The 20,338-nt window shown below is 38.6% G+C and overlaps 2 protein-coding genes across 6 annotated transcripts in view; both read left to right on the top strand.

Moving 5' to 3' along the window:
- Window positions 1-8,513, top strand: part of LOC144195560 (glutamate receptor ionotropic, delta-2) — a 218,755-nt gene extending 210,242 nt beyond the window's left edge. For 2 of the 5 annotated variants that reach the window (XM_077715284.1, XM_077715282.1), the window contains one exon: window positions 5,987-8,513. In XM_077715284.1, the coding sequence (XP_077571410.1) occupies window positions 5,987-6,448 (462 nt within the window). In that variant the 3' untranslated portion in view covers window positions 6,449-8,513. Of the gene's footprint in view, window positions 1-3,075; window positions 3,165-3,458; window positions 3,767-5,986 lie in introns of those variants that run through there. The other 3 variants (XR_013326101.1, XR_013326102.1, XM_077715283.1) reach the window with 3 other exon arrangements.
- A 4,489-nt stretch (window positions 8,514-13,002) lies between these two features.
- Window positions 13,003-14,743, top strand: LOC144195806 (transcription factor Atoh1-like). Its single transcript, XM_077715649.1, has 2 exons — window positions 13,003-13,238; window positions 13,893-14,743. Exons 1-2 carry the CDS (start codon window positions 13,067-13,069, stop codon window positions 14,591-14,593), a joined length of 873 nt encoding a protein of 290 aa, XP_077571775.1. The 5' UTR covers window positions 13,003-13,066; the 3' UTR covers window positions 14,594-14,743.
- Window positions 14,744-20,338: the final 5,595 nt, after the last annotated feature.

Below are 20,338 nucleotides of genomic sequence, written 5' to 3'. Positions count from 1 at the left end.
GTTCATTTCGCTCAAGTGTGAATATTTCGATCCATTAAAACACACGGACAAAGATTAGTTATTAAAAATTCAAATGTTTTTAGTACTGGCGAATCCACTGACTAAATCAGAATTACATACGGACTCCCTAAAAATGTAACATAAATGTAAAAATACTACTGTCTTAAAAGGCTGTTAAAAAGAAATGAAATGCAAGAACATAAATGTGGAATTTACCCCATTTGTCCAGGGTTGGCCTTGCTGAGAATTATTTTGGTTTAGTTAATTTGAAAAAATAAAGTTATGTAACCTGAGGGAGGTAAGGTAGTCATTCCTGATCTTTTCCACTCTTAAAAAAGTAGATGTTTCTGATCAAATTTGCTCACAGCACACCCCAGTAAACACACTAAGCACCCCCTGAAGCACCCTGCTCAGTTACTAGCTTTAATCTGTCATTCAGACAAGTAGTCATGTCAACCACTGATCATCCACAAAGACACTTGCCCTCATCTTAACTCAAATCATTTTTGCTGCTGCACAAACTCATCATGCAACCACCCTGCAAATCAGTTTAAATGAAGAATCAGTCCCCAACTGAGCACAAGAGAAAGTCGCAACATGAACAGGATGGACAGCGGGGATTGTCAGGGGTGGCAGACTCTTTGATTGCAATATTGGCCAAGTTGATTTGGGTTTTTTTAATTTCATTGTGGTCACAGACAAAGTAAAACCATTATTATTCATTTATTTTAGTTTTTCTTATCCCCATAACATCCGTCTGTCAGGACAATGACAGAAAGCTGACATTCAAGTGTTTCAGTAAGGCGTTCAATGGGTTTATTATTTGGGGTTACCATAACATTGATTTAACTTAGTCAACCATACTTGTTTTTGATAGTTGACTCCTGACATTTGCACTCCAACCTGCTGTTGCCTTGACCCATGCATTACCTTTTAAGATGATTCTGAAATCGATTACTTGTCATGGTAACTTGAAAATGAAAAGGACCAGTTTAGCATTTTCGATTACCGCTAATATTTCAAGGATTATCAAATCATCATACATGTGGGCCACCCTTCAAATGTAATTAATACTAATTTCACTGTAGTTCAGGCACATCTAATTCTGCTTGATAGATAAATCACACATTTTATTTTATCTCCCAAGGAACGCTTGCATAAAATTTGGCCAGTGGAGTTTTTTTTCTTTAATATCAGCTTTAATCCTAAAGTTTAATTGCTACAAGGATAATGAATAACTCATTGGCCTCCCACAACCATAATAAATGTATGGGCTACTTGCGCTCAATCCCTAGCCATCTCCGGATGTGTTATTTTCTCCTTCTAGCTTCACATTAAACAGAAATGTCTTGTTTCTCCATTCTTTATGTGTGGGCAAGGCTGCATTAGTAAAGTATATTGGAGCAGAAAGTGCACTCTTTTGCCACTGTGCTGAATTTATCATGCACATGAACACTTTGCAGCTGAATTTTAATGTCAGTACAGACATTTTACCTTATTTTGTTTAAATATATCGAGTAGTTTGAATTGAAATCTAATGTAATTAGATTAATTGTAATTAATTGGAGGTCAATACCGTTTAGTGTGTGACATCTGGTTAATCCCAAGAAAACCTGAGTAGCTTTTCAGTAGAAACTCTAAACTACTGCCATAATGCTTTTATCTTATTAGGCGAAATGTTAATTGTTTGAAAATCCTCCTCTGGTATTGCCCATCACTTTATATATTTCCCAGTGTAAGTAACAGCAGTTACCTGTCTCTCACACACACACACACACACACACACACACACACACACACCATTGCTGCCTCACCCCCTCAATCATTTCAACTTGTGTTGATCAAATGAACGCTGAAACATATGCCAACTATGCAATAAACATTCAGGAATCCTTTGCTTGCTCCAAGATCCAAATGTGACAATCAGGTTTGTTGTACATTTAATAACTCATTATTGCATACTCATCCTATCAAATGAATATACTCAGTGAAAGCTTATGCACCTAAAGAAAACCCATCCCCTATACATGGCGCACACATGATCTGCACCTATCTATCTTACCTACTAATCTGTTGTGTTGGCTGAGTTTCTCTTCAACATTCTCTCTTAAACATGCTTGTGCATACCTTTGACATTCATACTGTCTGCTGCAATGTTGTCTTTTTAAATGTCTGTGCTATTTATTTCTGTGTGGAATGGCCAACATTGTCATTTATGGAGCTGCATCTTGGTGGTTGTTTGTGTTTGCTACTCATAGGAATCAAACAATTGAACATACAACACAATACACAAAACAGCCAATGACAAGTTGGAATATGTACCATTATTCATTTGAAATGGTTAAATTTAATAATTATTTGATCATATGTTTGTTTATGATTCTTATAAAATCTAAACAGTCCAAACTCCTGTTTCAGTGCCAGGACTGTCCAGAATCACGCTACCCAAAAAAAAAATGCAATAATGGTATAGATAATGGATCAATGTTGTATTTGGTCACTTAGGTCAGACTCAATTATGCATTTTACTGATTTTCTACTTTGGTTTTTATTGCAGTTGTACTATGCTCTATAAAATAACCGTTTTCTCTCCAGAATTATTATTAATATCATCATAAAACCCAAACCATCTCTAAATTGTTTTGGGACAAAAATGATGTTATTTCTTTTTATGTTCTTCCCCTTATATAGCACCCATGTCATTCCTAACCAAACTATTGTTTTATATTATTGGCCTTTAAGGTATTTGAGAAATTCTTATGGAGAAGTTCTGGCAATGGAAAATATACAAGTAAACTTTTAAAGCTTAGCCTTTTGAAATATCATTGTCAAAGCTCTTTTACAGTTTTCACATCAATGGTGATGACCATGTCTGATATCTCATATGATCCATGTAGATTTAGCATGAGCAAAATGGGCATTCCTTGCGCATATACTTCTTTGGTACATTTGGCCTATGTAGGCAAACAAATTTGAAGCGGGAATTGCCTTTTTGCTCATCCTAACTCTTTGGAATGATCTGTCTAAGTGTGGCTCAAAGCTCTCATATTGCCTTTTTTTGTTTTGTTTTTTTAGATAAGTACTCTGTGTTGAGGGATGTAGCGGGCAAGGGGAGAGAGACAGAGAGCAATAGAAAATGCCATTTAAACATCTCCCCTTTCCAGGTATATAATGACTGTGTGAATGTCTCTCTGAGGACACGACACAGGTCGAGCTGCTTGGCTGCGTGCGTTGACTGACTGCCGTGTCTCTCTTCTCGCTCACCCCCACCTGTCTGTTTTTCTCCTATTGACTTCTCTTTGCCACCTTATCATCCTGACATCTGCTTGATCGCATCTGTCACCCATCCCCTTTCTGTCGTCGCTCTGTTGCATTTGTTTGACTTTTTATTTTATGTCAAATCTTCTTACCCTACTTGCATGCATAAAATGCATTCAAACAAAACCTTTCTACACCAGAACTTTCCCCGTTCTACGCTTGCTACTACAAACCAGAGGCTGGCAGATGGCCCGTCTGCCAGGCAAGCTGCCAATATCTGCCCTCACAACCCAAATGAGCACCCCATGGCACTGAACGCTCAGACCCAGAACCAGACCTCAAACACTTCCAACGCCATGGCCCCTGCCTCCACCCGTTACCAGCCCCCAGCATGCTGCGACATTCCCTGTGCGCTGATTGTGCAGCATTCCTACGAACCCAACAACCCCTCCGAGTTGGCACCCAAAATGCGAATGACCACCTTCACCACTGCACCCCCCACCCCAAGGTTATACATACACTAAAACATAAAGACCGTGTTTGATAATGCTTGAAGGCTCATCACAAATGACTGAACCGCATAGTTGATTTAAAGGAAATGAGTTCATGTTGTTAAAAACTGCATTTTCCTCTCTCCGTGTGTGATGAGCCCTTTTTTGCCTTAAGGGAAAGCTATCTATCAATCGACATTTAATAGTGTTACATCTTTACTGAGCAAGTTCAATGCGATACTTATGCACATCATACTTGATCACCAAAGTCATGCCTTTGCTTTCTGATAGATGTTAAAGATGAGTTATAGATATTGATTATGTACCAGGTGCAATATGATTAGGACCTTCAGAACTTCCGCAAAACCCATTCACTCACCTTCACTGCAGTCCCTTGCCACCTAAACTTAATTTTATTCCCATGTCCTATCACACAGATGGCAGATTGTGATTGACTCTTTCCCTTTACGTCCATTCACTCTGTTATCCTAACAAATCTTTCCACACCTTTGTCATGCCCTTCTTTTAATTGATCAATGTGAGTATGATAGTGGCAGGAAAAAGTACAAAGCCCCCACCCCCAACCACTCCCCCGCCACTTCCATAGATGGCAACAGTGGGGTGACAGTTGCTCTCCTTCATCCATGAGTGTCAAATGGTACGACTCAACCCCCTTGACCCCAAGAACACGGTCAGTAAATATTTTAATCCAACCTTTTTTCCCCCAAAATTCCCATCACGTGTTCTCCCTTGCGATATTTTATCAGTGTCGATAATGACACTTTCAACTATGTAATACATTACACTTTCTACTCCCTACCTCTGTTAATCTTAACTCACAAAACTTGAAGTATTCCTCTACAGCCCTTGTTTTCCCAGCCCCCATGCTCACAAAAGCCTCACCTCATTAGATACAAACTATGCCATCCTGCACCACTCAGTCCGCAAGAGCATGAAACACCTCCCAGTTGAGTGTCACCATCCTTAGGTCTTGTGGTTGTTTCGATGTGAACATAGATGCATATTCTTAGTGTTTTAGTTTAAATAAGTGATGCCATAATGTATGAGTGGCAATGGAATCTCCAAAGTCAAGCACATTTCCCATAATGCTTTGACGTTAAATTGTTTTAATTTCAAAACATTTTTATCCTTCAGAAATAATGCACTTAGTGTATTAATTATGTAACCATAAATCTCAACCACCAATTTTCATAGAAAATCACCACAGACACTGCAATTGTTCCACGTCATATTTTTGAGACCTTTATGACAAAATACATATACTTCATTAGCCTATACAAAAGCATAAATAGACTACAAGCCAACGGTTCAAAGCAAGCGAAAAGGTCGCAGATTATATTTTGAGAATTACACTCATTTATTCAGACATTGGTGGTGTCATAAAAAACTGGAAATGCGTTTAGCTAAAGTCTTTCAAGAATTCCTGACAATTTTTCCTTCCACAACTTTGGGGAGTTTGATTGGAGGTTCCACTGTATGAATCACTTAATCAATAAATTTAGATGCAATATGTGAAACTCAAAGGCATCCACATGAAAACGAGATGTCAGTCTCAATGTGGACTCTCAGATGAAGTGGTTGTGGTAAGCAGTGTTAAGTATTTCCTGCCTTTGAAGCATTTTAATAAGATATACCTGTGCACATATATGTAGTTGGTGTTCACGCTGGAATCACAAAGCATGTATCAAAAGTGCGTGTTTTGACCCAGTATTCCAGGTTCTGCACTCCCTTTAGAGACTTTGTAGAAGTGTATGTATATTACGCTCTCTCTTTTTTCTCAGTATCCTGACCACAGTGTTCCCTCCCATCTTCCCTTTCTCCTTCTTGACATTTAACCCTCATGGTCACCACCTCATGCTCATCCTACACCTAATGATTGTGATGTCATACGTGGATACTCATCCTCTGTAACCACATTGGCATCGTGTCGATGGTGTTTTACTCACCTCTTGTCGATGACCTGTTGGTTTGGTTGTTATTCATTTTTACTGATTCCTTCTTTTCAACAACCCATTTCTGTTGAACTCATCTCAATTATTTACATGATCAAATCTTCCATTTTGGCCTTCACATGCTCCCCGTTTGTTCGGAAATTTTCTTTAAATCTCTTAAAATCTTCCCGTTTACATTCATCTACTCTTTTTGGACCATCAACTGTCACGGCTTTCTGTTTTCCATCCTCCTCCTTCCCTTGGTTCCCCCTTCTTCGCCTACAGGACGATAAGGAGATCGACTTGGAGCACCTACACCGCCGGGTTAACAGCCTGTGCACAGAGGATGAAAGCCCCCACAAGCAATTCTCCACCTCTTCCGTCGATCTGACTCCCCTCGACATGGACACACTGCCCGTCGCCCGCCAAGCCCTCGAGCAGATAAGCGACTTCCGCAACACGCACATCACCACTACCACTTTCATCCCCGAACAAATTCAGACCCTCAGCCGCAGCCTGTCCGCAAAAGCCGCGGCCGGGTTCTCCGCCGGCTTTGGCGGCGGCGGTGCGGGAGGCATCCTCCAGGACCACCGAACTAGTGGGGTCGGCCCTTTTAGGCAGAGGGCCCCCAACGGTGGTTTCTTCCGCAGCCCCATTAAGACAATGTCCTCTATCCCCTACCAGCCCACGGGTCCGGGACCTAACTTCGGTTATGGCAACGACCCAGACAGAGGCACGTCCATTTAAGTGATTGTTTAGAGAATGATTTGGTAAGAAGATCAATAGGGGTGAGTTCAAACTTAATGGGGTTGTAAATCAAACATTACTAAGATCAAAACTCGGCGCATAGACATCTATGTACATAGGAAATTTTATGTTTTCAATTTCTGCTTAGATGATTCAATTTTATATGAGGAGGCAGGAGGTACAGGGGTTCTACTCGGCGGACACTAGCTAATGGTGCACATCGGACAGAGTCCACAGATTGATATTTTTTGCTTTATTTGTAGTGATCTTGTAATTGTTAGGAGGCGGTGTACTTTTGAGGGTGTGTTTGATCTTTTGGTCCCTAACATGAAGACTGCCTGCCTGAAAAAAAACATCTGAACACACTTCTACTGCTACCGTAGATAGACTTTGGTGGTGTTCTAGCCCGAAAACAACACGTCTAAACAATCTACAGTCAATCTCAATCCTAAGGAGTACTACAAAATGTCCCATCATCTTCTTAAAATAAGCTCACACACAATGGATCAAGAGGACCCAAGTAGGGAACAAGGGCACGGAGTCAAAAACTTTCCTCATGTACTTTAAAACTCCCTTGATAGTGCATCTGAATGAAAAAAAAATGACTTTGGTCATTTTGGTGTGTCAGCTTGAAAATCAACATGTCCATTCTTGAATGCGCATTGAAGACGCCATGTGAATCCCACTGCACTGTACCAGTGCCCAAAGACCTGTAAGTGATTGTATGTCGAGCTGACCTAATTTTATTTTTTCCTCTCATGGTACCTACTGTGTTATCTGCTTTTCAAATTCATGGTGAGATATTTTGACAGACTCTTCAAAAAGGTAATACGGAAGGTGGAAAAAAAAACAAAAGAATATATCTAATAGAAAGAATTTCAATGCTTACTATATGTCTTTTTATGAGGTTTGTTTTCAGAAAAGAAATTAACACGTGGAATGTGTTGGGGTCAGTAAATACAAAAAAAGACATATTTCCAAGCTGTTTACTTGTTTGAACTACTTAAACGAGTGTTGTAGTCTGTTTTTTTGCTTCACACGTCATTCAATTCTTACATGTTTTTCTTTAGTTTCAATGGCGTAGTAAAGCATAATTCTCCAAGGTTTATGTTTTGACTCGATAATCCATTTCTTATCAGCAACGTGTAGTAGTGCAATGGATTTTGTCTTGAGCAGCATTTTCAGAGCAGGCCTTATACGCCAATTTAGTCTTTCACAACTGCCACTCCATCCACAAATGTCCTCCTTTAGCAGAAAACACCAAATGGCAGATTAATTCAGAATATCTTCTCTTGTTCTAATGTAAAGTGTATTCTTTCTATAACTTGATTTTAAAGTGCCAATTATTTCCAACAACACTTTTAAGGTGCATTTTAATTGTGAAAGAGGAAATGCAGAACAGTATTTCAAGGGAGGAGAGTTCAATTGGAAGCCACCTGGTTTTCATTGACACTTAATTGATATGATTGTTTAGAGTAATTTTTTTTAGTTAACTAAAAACATTGTGCATAGAAAACTCAGTCCATGCAACAGTGTTTTAGGAGCAAATGTTATTAGGTGTTTTATTTCTTATAATGTTAGGCTGCAATATGGCTAATGAATGGCAAAATAGGACGCAAACATTTACTAAGAGTTTTATTTAGTATAAATAAAAAACATTATTAATGGAAAAAAATGTATATTTTACATGCCAATGCTATTTTTGTTATACAAAAAGAAAACTGTCATGAAGAGGCCACTGTTTTTAGTTTTTTTTTAACATTTATTACGTACAGCGCTTCTTAAACTTTTGCCAATTCAGCACCCAAGAGTATTCCTCCTGAAATGTATTGCAATAGCAATTTATTTCAATTTACTGCAACATGAATAATGACTTAAGATCTTTTTCAAATATTTTGCAGTCGGCTAGACAAAATATTTGAATACATAAATAGTTGAGACAGATTTTGGGTGCCGAAGACAAGTTTGGGAAACTGCCTTACATGAATAACATAAATATGTAAATGCCCCTTTGCTTGAACCATTTTCAGTTAAATTTGATATCATTTTCGTGGGTAGTTGTGGCTGGTCCTTTTCTTTTCTTTTTTTTTTGGAGGGGGGGGGGGTCTGTTAGTTTTGCTGGCTAAATAACAAAAAAAAAGTCCTTCATTAAAAAGAAGCATGCACAAAATTAATCTAGCCATCATTTGTTAATATTTTCTTGTTAATTTCTCATATAGAACTACATATTTTACTTGACAATTTTCCAAAATAACATTTACAACAACAAAAAAAAGGAAATATGTTGTACAGTATTTAAGATAGGCCTATTTTGTTGTATGTGTTGCATATTATTAAAAATCTGAACAAACTGGGGCCTCTGTTACAGGTGGCAACGCTTTCTGTGTATAATTTGTCTAATAAACTGGTTTTCTACAGTGGGTTGGTTAATGTCGTTTTTATAATGACAAACATAAACGAGGGTGTTTGTACTATAGTTCCCCTTTAATGCTTGAATATGTATTACAGCACTGGATTGAGGAGATGATGAACCACAAGATGTCAGCAAAGGCAAGTATATGAAGTACTATAGATGTTTTTTTTTAACCAGGGGTCGGTAAACTTTTTGACACATAGGTATAAACAATGCATATTTTCAAATGTTATTCCTTGAGAGCTATACTCATATTTTAAAAGAAGAAAATACATGATTATCTGTGCATTTCTTTTAATTACAATTGGATTTATTAAGGTGACAGTTAAATGTACTTTTCAAACTTGAGAAATTATTGTTAAGAGACAATTCTGCTTTATCATTATGATTATTTGTTATTATTGATTTAGTTAAGGCAGCCTGTGGTAAGAGTGGTTAGCACAACCGGCTCAATCCCTGATGGGTTCAGACCGTTCTGGGTGGAGTTTGCATGTTCTCCTTGACCTGCATGGGTTTTCTGTGGGTTCTCCAATTTAGTCCCACATCCCAAAAACATGGATGGTAGTCTGGTTGTACTCTCCTAAAAACTCACTAAAATGTCCCTAGGTATGAGTGTGAGCATGAATGGTTGTTGGTTTCCTTGTGCACTGCAATTCAGGGGTGTCCCCTCCCTACTGCCCAAAGTGAGCTGGCATAGGCTCCAGCACCCCTGCGACCCTTGTGAGGATAAGCGTTACATAAAATGAATTAATAATTGAGTTAAACGGTTAAACAGCCCCTGTTTTCATTCAGACAAACGCATGGGCTTATTGTGTGGATGTGCAGCCCCTTGAAGGCCGAACTACAATAAGCACAAGCCAGGTTTGAGGTTCCTCTCGTGCGCCTCCTCACTCCGGCCGCGTGCCTGTCACGTTGCGGTCTCCCCGGAGACGAGCATGAAGAGCAGCAGCATGCAGACTCTTCTCCCCTAGTGCTGGAATGAGGGATGCACCCCCCCCCCCCCCCCCAACACTTCTCTCATCCCCTTCTAAAGCCAAGGCACCCCCCACAGGCATGACCAATAGAACATAGAGTCTCCATTGTGAGCGCGACACTTTAATAATGGCCGGCTACAATATCCAACCTGTCGGTAGCCTCAGGAGCCCAGTCCGGCCCCATTGGACAGGGGGCGTGTAGGTGGAGAGAGGGGGCGAACGCTCGGCGCCAGACCGACGCCCCTTGTGATGGATGCATGAATAAAAAGTAGAGGGTTGGAACCCTGTTGCTTGCAACAGGTATATATGCATTGCATGTCTATTTCTGTTTACTAAGTCACATTCATCAGCTACTGCAATGTTTCACAATCTTAATAGAGCCAAAGCTGGTGTGCACAAATATGTATATAATATTGCATATTTGTGGCCAGCATGTCACATCAGAGTGCCACATGTCCCCGTCTCCTTTTGGACATTTTCTGAAGAGCTGAGGTGTGTTCAAACAATTAGCGTTATTAAATCAGGACTGCAGAAATGCTCATTCATACCTGCAGTGATTGTTCAGTTTCACAATTTTATGACTTTTTCTTTCCGTTCATTTATTAGTTTTAATTTCTATTTCCTATTTCAATTGTTTTTTAATGATTATCTTAATATATATTAGAATTTTCTTATGTAAACCACCGTGGCCTCGTTGACCTGTGCTATACAAATACATTTGTCTTGTCTGACTTTACCTCATCTAATCCCATTGTATTTTACAAATGAATATATTTCTATTTACACCTTCATTTAAAACCACCCATCTTTCTTCTCTTTTTTTATAGCATAACATCAGAGCCCTGTCCAGTAGTGGCTATAAGTACAATTTCTCACTTATCGTCAGGCCAAAGTTTAGCCTGGATTGTTAGAAAAAGTATTTATTGTGTTGAGGTAAGTGATAACATTTTTTCAGCTCTGCTTATTTGAAAGGTAAGTTGTAAAGTGAATTTTTAAATGATATTAAACTGTCTGGGGATAATAGTTTTGTCAAAATGTAATTTATTGATAGGCATTCAGACATTTTAGGACTTAGCTGTTTTACTCACTTATTTATTCAGGGATATTGATTGTGATGATTTTATTATTTACTCAGATCAAAAGTCATGTTGCAATGAATTCAATACTTCGAGGATGATCTTACATGTTTATTTAATTGAACATATTTCACTAAATGAATGGCAACAGGTGGGCAGAAAAGTGAATGACTCTTTCTTGCAGAAGAGAGAGCATTGAGTTGTTCAGGTGTTTCCTCTAAGTTTCTCTGCAAAAGTTGCTACAGTCTTTTTAGTAAATAACTGCCAAGGCACAGTGGTCAGGAATCACAATGGTACTGTATTCAACATCTTTAATCGAGCGTGCTACACTTAGGCCAAATAACCCGGTATTAGTAGATGCACGACTGATCCCATTGCACTTTAAAGTTTGGTCCTTTGATCGCTCATTTACACTGTTTCCTTCTTCAATGTGACGATTACATTGATTTGCAGCATCAGCGGTTATAACACACGTGTGTCATTAAACCTAGCTCGTGTTTCCGAAGCATTCTGTAAAGCCTCGCTGGGCGTTCCGAGGCTGGGATCAAAAGACATGTACGACAATAGCAGGGTGAAATTGGAGACTTTGGCCGAATGGAAATAGAAAGAGAGAGTGTGTGCAAGACTCAGGAAGTGTTTGTGTGCCCTCTGCGTCACACATCCCACGTGTCATTTTTTAAATTGTATTTATCATTGTCAAACTCTCAGACATTGGAACAACTTTCCAAACTTCGTAACACGTGAAAGTGCATTGTTTCACAGAGTTTCTTTTTTCCCTTTTGGCTAGTCTCTATAGTGCATCTACGTTTTTAATTTATATGTATTATAGGAATACAATTTTTCACCAAAATTCCAAAATCAGAAGCAGGATATCCATTGGTAAAATTGCAGTATCAGATCTATTTTTATTGTTACTTTGGTCTCACCATGTTAGCAGTTTTTCGCAGATTGCTGGTATATTTGCTTGCTAATCGCTATCGCCAAATTGAAATCTTGTGCCGTTTTCTGCTATTCTTCGCTAGATGCATATTTGGTTTGTTTGTTTTACTTCCTTTTCTTGTGTTGTCTTGTGTCTCTGTGTTGTGTAGGAAATTGGCTTGGCTTGTTTCGGACTTGTTTCCTACTCTTGGCTCACTCTGCTTTATATACCTGTCGACCATTTGTCGCTGACCCTTTTTCAAATTCAACTTCATATCCACATGAAACCGCTGCTGGCCATATGCATGTTATAATTAGCCATGTGTTTTTTAATTTATTAACAAAAAACGTTATCTGAATGTGTCTATATATATTTGTATTTTTAAATGTGTCCCATGTGGATTTCCACAAATTTGGGGTTATATTTTGTCTTGCAAATGACTTTGGCAAACTTTTACGTCGCTGTTAAATTTTTGTAGGAGAGATTGGTCGATACAGGCATCCCGCCGGATGAGTGTTTTGGGCATCTGCCTCGCATTTCTAGCATCGAGGGTTCGGTCGCAGGTCGGTCCTCACTGTGTAGAGTTTGCATGTTTTTCCCCGGCTTGCGTGGATTTTCTCTGGGTACTCCCGTTACCTCAAATATCATAGCACGGATGAGCCCCAGTGCGCCCCGCGGCCCTTGTGAGGATATGCAGTTCAGGGAATGAATGAATCAATAAAAACAATCATCGTATTGTTAAAAGCTGGGATTGTATTGTGCACTTCTGTATAAAACAACAAAAGTTTGCTGACATGCAAAAGTTTAAAAAGTTTTTTTTATTTATTGCATCCATTCCATGACTCGATTTAGTCTTCACACTAAAACCGTGCACGTGTGTATTTATTGGATGGGGGTGGGAGGTCAACTTCTTTGCTTCAAAAGTGGGGCAAAAAACTTTGATAATGATATTATACACCGCCTAACTTTGCAATGGGGGGTATTGAACATCTCCTTTTGGTCATTCTCTCCCCCCTTGTTCGTTTAGTCATCTTCTTATTGGTCGACTACACGCGACCTGAGTGGGGAGGGGGGCTGCGAGACGCGTGCCACCTTTTAAGCGGACGCCGCGTCTCCAGACACCAGAGACACGCGACTCGCGGTCCTCCTCACGCAGCCAAAAGCAAGCCAAATCGTTCGTTTTTTTTAAGATCGCCAGCACCTGTCGGAGTTATTTGCGCCGCGTGGGAGGGAAACATGGACGTCCTAAGCGTGGCAGACTGGTGTCAGGGCGCAAAGGGGGCGAGCTGTGAAAGTGACCCACGCGACTGGCTCGCTTCGGGGCAGACTTCCGCCGTCTGCGACACACGCGACTCTTCGGCGGATTACCTGGAACATTCCCCCTACTCCAGCACCGGCTCTTATAATGGTGAGTATATTTATACTTTTTTGCAAGTGGGATTCATATTGAAAATGAAAAGTGAACTGAGTTATAGATAGCATCTTGAAAAAAATGATGAAGTCTTAGAAACTTATTTTAACACTAAGCAAGGTGTGTTTGGGAGTTTATACAGTGCATGGAAATTGGAAATTAAGGCGAAAGGTTAAAAGTTGATTGGGCTCATTTTGTTAAATTAAGTTTGGAAATTATATTTGTGAGTCTTATTGAGAGAATTAGGAAAATCAGAAGCCCCTGGAAACTTAATAATTGGAAATATAAGACTGGGCTGGATGGTGCTTTCCGAGGAATTGGATATTCCTTGAAATTCAAGTGCAATATTCCAGACCAATTTGGAGTTAAACAAAACTTTTATTTAGTGTGACAGAACACTTACAAAATGATCTAAACTTTTAAAATTTACGAAAAGAGAGACAAGGAAGAAGTTAATTGAGTTGTAATGATTTGACTAGAAATTCCAGTGAGTGGGATGAAGTTGGTAAAATGATGTGCTTTTTGGTAAACTCGTCACCCATGTAGTCTTTATTTGACATGTATTTCTCTGCGGTCGGAAAACGTCACACAATTACTTTAGTCGAAGTCACACCAATGTGATTATTAACGAATGTTATTTCCCTGTTTCAGAGAGTGACTCGCCAGGCTCAGTAGGTCAAGTCAGCCCTCCCAGTTTGCGAAAATCGGGCAAGGGCTCGCTCAAAGTCCGGGACTTGTGCCGCCTTAAAGGCCTGGTGGTCACCGGGGTCGAGCAGGATCCATCCGCCCTACAGAGGGCTCCGTCCAGCAAGGCCGGCAATGGCGTGCAGCGGCAAAGGCGCGTCGCCGCTAACGCCCGGGAGCGACGACGCATGCATGGCCTGAACCACGCCTTCGACGCCCTCCGCAACGTCATTCCGGCGTTGGACAATGACAAGAAGCTGTCCAAGTATGAGACGCTGCAAATGGCACAGATTTACATCAACGCCCTTTCGGAGCTCCTGGAAGATCCTCCGTCCTCGTCCACCTCCAACTCATCGAATAGTGACCCCATGCTGGCCCCTACAGCGGGATTCGACTGCGGTCCACGGTCGCCCTCCCAGCCAAGAACCCATTGTGCTGAGGGTCAGCTGGCCGCACATATCGACGCCATATCGCTCCGAGCCACCTTCGACGATGCCTCTTTCCCCACCTTACAAGTGGAAGACAACATGGGCTCCCCTGCGGCGATGGGTGTTGAGGGACCAGCTGACTCGCCCCGCAGCGATGGCGAGTTTTCCCCACAGTCCCATTTTAGTGACTCGGATGAGATGATAGTGGAGGAGGATGAGATCCACGCAGCGTCTTTCTAAAATATAAATCAGAAAATAGAACCAATATATTACCACCACATAAGACCAATCAGTGTCAACCAAATTTTTCTTCAAACATTTTTTTAACAACAATTCATATGTGACATAATTTGGTTCATGCCAATTTGAGGTTGCCAGGTCTGAACGCCATTTCCTACACTTCACTTCAACCCCCCCAAAATCCTGATCCGTCTTCCACTAATTTGTATTTTTACTTTTGTGTTTGGTTCATGACTTTTGTTTTGCAACTTTAAAAGTTCACCATGTGCACTTTAATAATGTAATAATGCGTAGCCTATGAGCCAAGGGCTTGTCAAATGACTTAAATCCACACAACGACAAAATATATTTTTGCTTGCTTGTAGCATAGTACTGCCAATTCTACCCATAGAGACTTTAATGTAGCCATCATTGCTGCCTTTTTTTAAAACTTGGCTCATTTTGTATAGGTGTCTTTTTGCTTTCACTGGATGAGATTAACTGACATGTATATTTATTTCTTTTCCTGATTTGATATTGTTTATATATAAATATACAAAGTTATAATTTTGCCACTTATTGTTTGTTTATGTGATTTTGGAAATTAATAAAAACAAAAATGAAAGAGATGTCTTTGCTTTTAATTTGCTTCATGAATTCTGTGTTATTTTTTACACCTTACCTTTACAGTCAATACAATGTAAACTATTGACTTGATATATATATATATATATATATATATATATATATATATATATATATATATATATATATATATATATATATATATATATATATATATATATATATATATATATATATATATATATATATATATATATATATATATATATATATATATATATATATATATATATATATATATATATATATATATATATATATATATATATATATATATATATATATATATATATATATATATATATATATATATATATATATATATATATATATATATATATATATATATATATATATATATATATATATATATATATATATATATATATGAAAACTAAATTTTAACATTCTGTTTTGTTGTAGAATGTTTTTTTCATTCTTTAATGCAAATCATTAGCATTGTAAAAGGGTTTGTATTTTTTCGAATCGAATTAAACGGCACCGTAGTACTCTTTCCAAAAAAAATTTATCTTTTAATGAACAATAGGTCAAAAAAAGACTCTTAAAGTTCTATTTCCAACATATTTTATCTTCACCTTTTTTACTCTAGTTTTAACATTTAAAATTGTACACATCATTTCACTTTTTATGTGAAATTAAAATGAGTGCTTTGAGTCTCAAAGTAAAAATGAAACATGTTCCCTGGCCTTGTTATAGTGATGCTCTCTTGATGTCTATGTAATCATTTATTTATTTACCAGGTTTATAAATACTTTATGCATCAATCGAATTTCCTTCCACTGTGTCATTCCTTGTTTATTGTGTTGTCAATGCTTTATTCTCTGTAAGAGGCCCAAGAGATAATACATGTAGTGTATATATGGTTCCCAAAGGGCATCTCTATTCCATTAGTTTTAACGGTACATTCAACATCTGATCTCCTCTCTTGGTTCATTTACAATAAACAAACATCACACGTGCTCGATCACCATATGTTGTGTGTGCAGGGGTGTGTGTTGAGGGGGCTTGAAAAAGCAAAGATGTCATGCTGTTGCATTCAGATAATTTATTTTGATATTTCTTTCATTTTAAAATGCACTTATTCTTGTATTCATTTTTTTATATATATATTTTTCTTATCTAGTGTCATGAAGACCTGCCTATTCGCTGAACGAGTTTCGGCGTGGAGCGTGCTTTCCTGTCTGCCGGCCTTTGTCCTTGCATGCGCCGAGGTGTTGGATGGCCCCCCGAGTGGGAGTTTGCACGCTGTCAGCTGGTGAGCGCTCGCCTCCCTAAGGACACATGTACGCGCGTGGGCATGTATTACACGTTTGTTGTGTGGGTTCTCTCTGCAGACAAACATGTGGGTGTGGAGATGCACGCATCTCTTGCCTCTCCTCCCTCTTCCATCCATCCATCCGATTCTTTTTTCCATCTTTACAACTCATCACAAAGTTTCTGCAGAGTATACAGCACACACACACACACACACACAAGAAATTATTCATGCATTTTGAACAGCCAACCATGGCCTCTTCTTGTTTAATTATTAAACGATGATATGCATGTAGTTTACATAGTTTTGATCACCTTTGCTACTTGCAGATGATGAGAGGAGTGGCATGGATATTGTTGGAAATAATAATGAACAATGTGTTATTGTTTACATGGGAATAATTATTTATACATATAATTATTTAGTTGAAAATGATGTTTTGAATTCTTGTTACATTTTTGTTGCATTTCATCACCCAATTTCAATGAGTTTTCATATTTTATCTATATTTCATATTTTTCCACCTTAACTTTTGTTTCTTTGATATTAATTACTTTTCAGACGGATTAGGTGTGCAATTTAAAACAATATTTTTGATTGCATTGGTATGTAAATGCATGAAGTTTCTCTTTTTTTAAACACAGAAAATTGTAGTTTGTGTGGATGTTGAGCGTGATCATTTATAGATAGATTAGTTTTATTGGACAATACAGACAGATAGATGTAGGTAGAATTCTCAATTTCCATATTTTAGCTAAGTATGGTGAAGGATAAAGCTGGATCAGTGAATTGTAAAAAATGGTGTCGCACTATATTTTTGTTTTATACCTCCTCCACTTAAATTCAGGTAAACAAAACTGGATATATTTTTTTAATTAAACAGTGAAGCTTAACTTTATAACAAAATGTACAATAGGAACAACAGGCGTGACCCTGTTGCAGGTAGAAGTTACAGACACATGTATTATTCATGTTATGAAAACTAAGACATCTAATGCTGCACACCAGAAACACACTGCTGTAAAAGGCAAACTTATTTTGCCGCATTTGTTTTTGACCAAGCCATCTTTCAGCTTGACACGTGCTTTCTATTGTTAGTCCTTCTCCATTGTTCAGAGTTACTGTCGCTTTAAAGCATCGTTCTAATGAGCAATGTACATATATTTTCATACCCAACCAAGCAAAAGGCCTCACTAAGTGACTGATCAGGCCTCCAGTTGAGAGGCTTGTGTTTAACTTGTCCTCATTTCAATACATATATTCACAATGTACACATTCCACCGCCTGCCTTTTATCAAGAAAAGAAAGAAAGAATGAAAGAAGGCCTCACAGGAGTTGAGCAAGTAGTGTGCTTGTCCAAGAAAGCCACATCCATGAGGTCTCTCTCTCTGGGGACTTAGGACAAAAGGCAGAACTGGGCCACAGTCTCCATCTGCTGTCCAACAGGGGAGCGGGTGAGAGTGTGAGGCCGTCGTACGGGTGAAATTGTGACAATAAGGGGGAAAACAATTCCTATTTGGTAGGCCTGAAACCTCAAATTTGTGCCAAATTACATTGTGATGTGACCGAAATGTCACTTAAGTGCTCATTTACTAGACAGTGGGTTTTTTCATCTGGTCATATGTCCCTATAGTGTAAATGTGCTTTCGGTTCATGTCTTTTTAACTAGTTGTATAGGTCACCGGAGGCCACTCTGGCTTCAAAAGGCCCCTCGCAGTCTCACCTCTAATTAGCAACAGTAACCCAGTATTACTGTATGTTGTGCGGCGTCACCCATAGCGATCACACACAGAGCAGCTGTGAGGTACTGAGCACCTGTCGGATAACAACAAGTGGCAAGTTATGAGGCTATTAATTGTTAATGTGCGCTGTCAATGTAGTTTGAGACTACTGTTGCATGGTGTAAATCGCCCATCATTTCACATTTTGTAGTTTGTGCCTGATCAAGTTAGATTCTATGTATAAACAGACTTTGCCATATTTAATCCCTGTGGAATGAGTGAAGGGCAACCAGCAACAAACAATCCTCACCTTTGAAGTTATTGCAAAATATACAATCACTTTTGCATTTAAAACCCCAAAAATATATTAATCAGAATTCAACTATGCACCACATGTAATTAATTATGATTGATATTTAAATTATTAGAAAGCCGGACTATTTTTACATATATATTTATTTATTTATTTATGCTACTGACCACACCCCCCATTCTCATTTTGACTTAATTTAAGCATTTCCTATATTGAAAAATGACGGTAGTGCCTCATTATTCTGTGAATTTCTCTTTAATTAATAGCTGTAGCAACAAGATAGATATATTTTTTTTGCCCAAGCTTGCGCTTGTTTGTCATTAATTTGAATTTGAAAGTTAGGACTTTGCAATAACAACAGCATTTCCTCATCAGTCTGAATCACCATAAAAGTTATCCATGAATCCGGTCGTTGCGTAACACAAGTTGCTTACAAGAATTTCTTTAAGTGATAGGAGTATCAAACTTCAACAAATATCACAAAGGAAGTCTTGTATTGTTGTTAGAGTGTCCCAAGGCTAATGGCTTTACGTCTTCTAAAGAGTAGGTGTTAAACTATTTTGACATTGTACTTCTTGTGGTTTCTACAATGACAAGAGACCCATGGAAGGAAGAGGATCGTTTTATCTGCACGGTTCCTTCCATGAAAGATGTCTGTGGGCGAAGCAGGGTCGCCCAGCTCTTTGTTCTGGCAGGGCTTCAGCTCTTTGTGCGGCCCACCTTCAAAGCAAACGTACAAGGGTTCCAACATGAGGCTTCTTGGGTAACCGGGCCATTCAAGCCCAGCACAATGAGCCCACCAATTATCCACAATGCTAGGTGCTCCCCTGGAATACGTTACATGGCTTTTCGCAAGTGTGTGTGTATGTATGTGTGTGTTGGATTGTTTGCCACAACGACAAATAATCGGTGTAATAACGTATTGAATGCATAATGTTCTTTCTTTTCAACAAAAAACTCTGCACTGTATTTTCAAGACAATGGCAATTTTGTGCCTATTTGGAATGTGTTTATTTATTCATATGGGCAATACAACAGGTGACAAATTCGTTTTCTGAGATACAAGTACATTCATTCTCTTTGAGTTGTTCAAAAAATATATTAGATGGGCTATTTATTGGGACATATGTGTCTTTTTGAGGTTTGGTGCATATTATTCAACTCATGCATGCCATTGGGTCGTCTTAATTGAGGTGGGGTTTTCATCTTTTCAGGAAAGTGAGATGACTTGCGATTAATTGAGGCATCGGTATTTGTTTGTGGTTCTTTATTCATACATACAAGTAAAAAGGAAAGTGATGAAATGGGACATGGTTCTACTGAGGGTGCTGCTTTCATTTATTAAATTTCATTTATTGTGACAAGCAATGAATGAGGAAAACATGTCTATTTGATGCAGTGACTGATAAGCAACCATTATATCCATTATTTGTTTGTATTTGTATTCATTGTTATTTATATTGCTCATAAATCTGAAAACCTTATAAAAAACTGTTTGTCTTTACACTGGAAGTATTCCAAATCATCTATTCAAGTTTAAAAGAGAAGGGGTTATTTATCATGTCAGGCACAACATCTATTGCAGGTCTGGTATTAATTGAATCAACTGAAAAACTTCCTTCTATTTTGTTGCAGGGCAGAAGCAATCTCAATATTCTGCAATTTTGAAAAGATAAGCCAACCTCATTCGGATGTGATATGACCGGAGGTGCTTTTCCATCTTCTTTACACCTTGGAACATGAGAGCTCTATGAAAGAGGGTTCAGGAAGGTCAGTGCTTGTTCACTACTAACATACATGCATGCCTCCAC

The sequence above is a fragment of the Stigmatopora nigra genome, chromosome 4, assembly GCF_051989575.1.
Source record: "Stigmatopora nigra isolate UIUO_SnigA chromosome 4, RoL_Snig_1.1, whole genome shotgun sequence".
In the NCBI taxonomy this organism is placed as follows: domain Eukaryota; kingdom Metazoa; phylum Chordata; class Actinopteri; order Syngnathiformes; family Syngnathidae; genus Stigmatopora; species Stigmatopora nigra.
The sequence above is the reverse complement of the archived record's forward strand: the minus strand, read 5'-3'. Positions and strand labels throughout refer to the sequence as shown.

Coding starts and splice junctions, on each gene's coding strand:
- LOC144195806 (XM_077715649.1), top strand. CDS start 13,067: ATGGACGTCCTAAGCGTGGCAGACTGGTGTCAGGGCGCAAAGGGGGCG. Junction 13,239..13,892: donor CAGCACCGGCTCTTATAATG/GTGAGTATATTT, acceptor TCCCTGTTTCAG/AGAGTGACTCGCCAGGCTCA.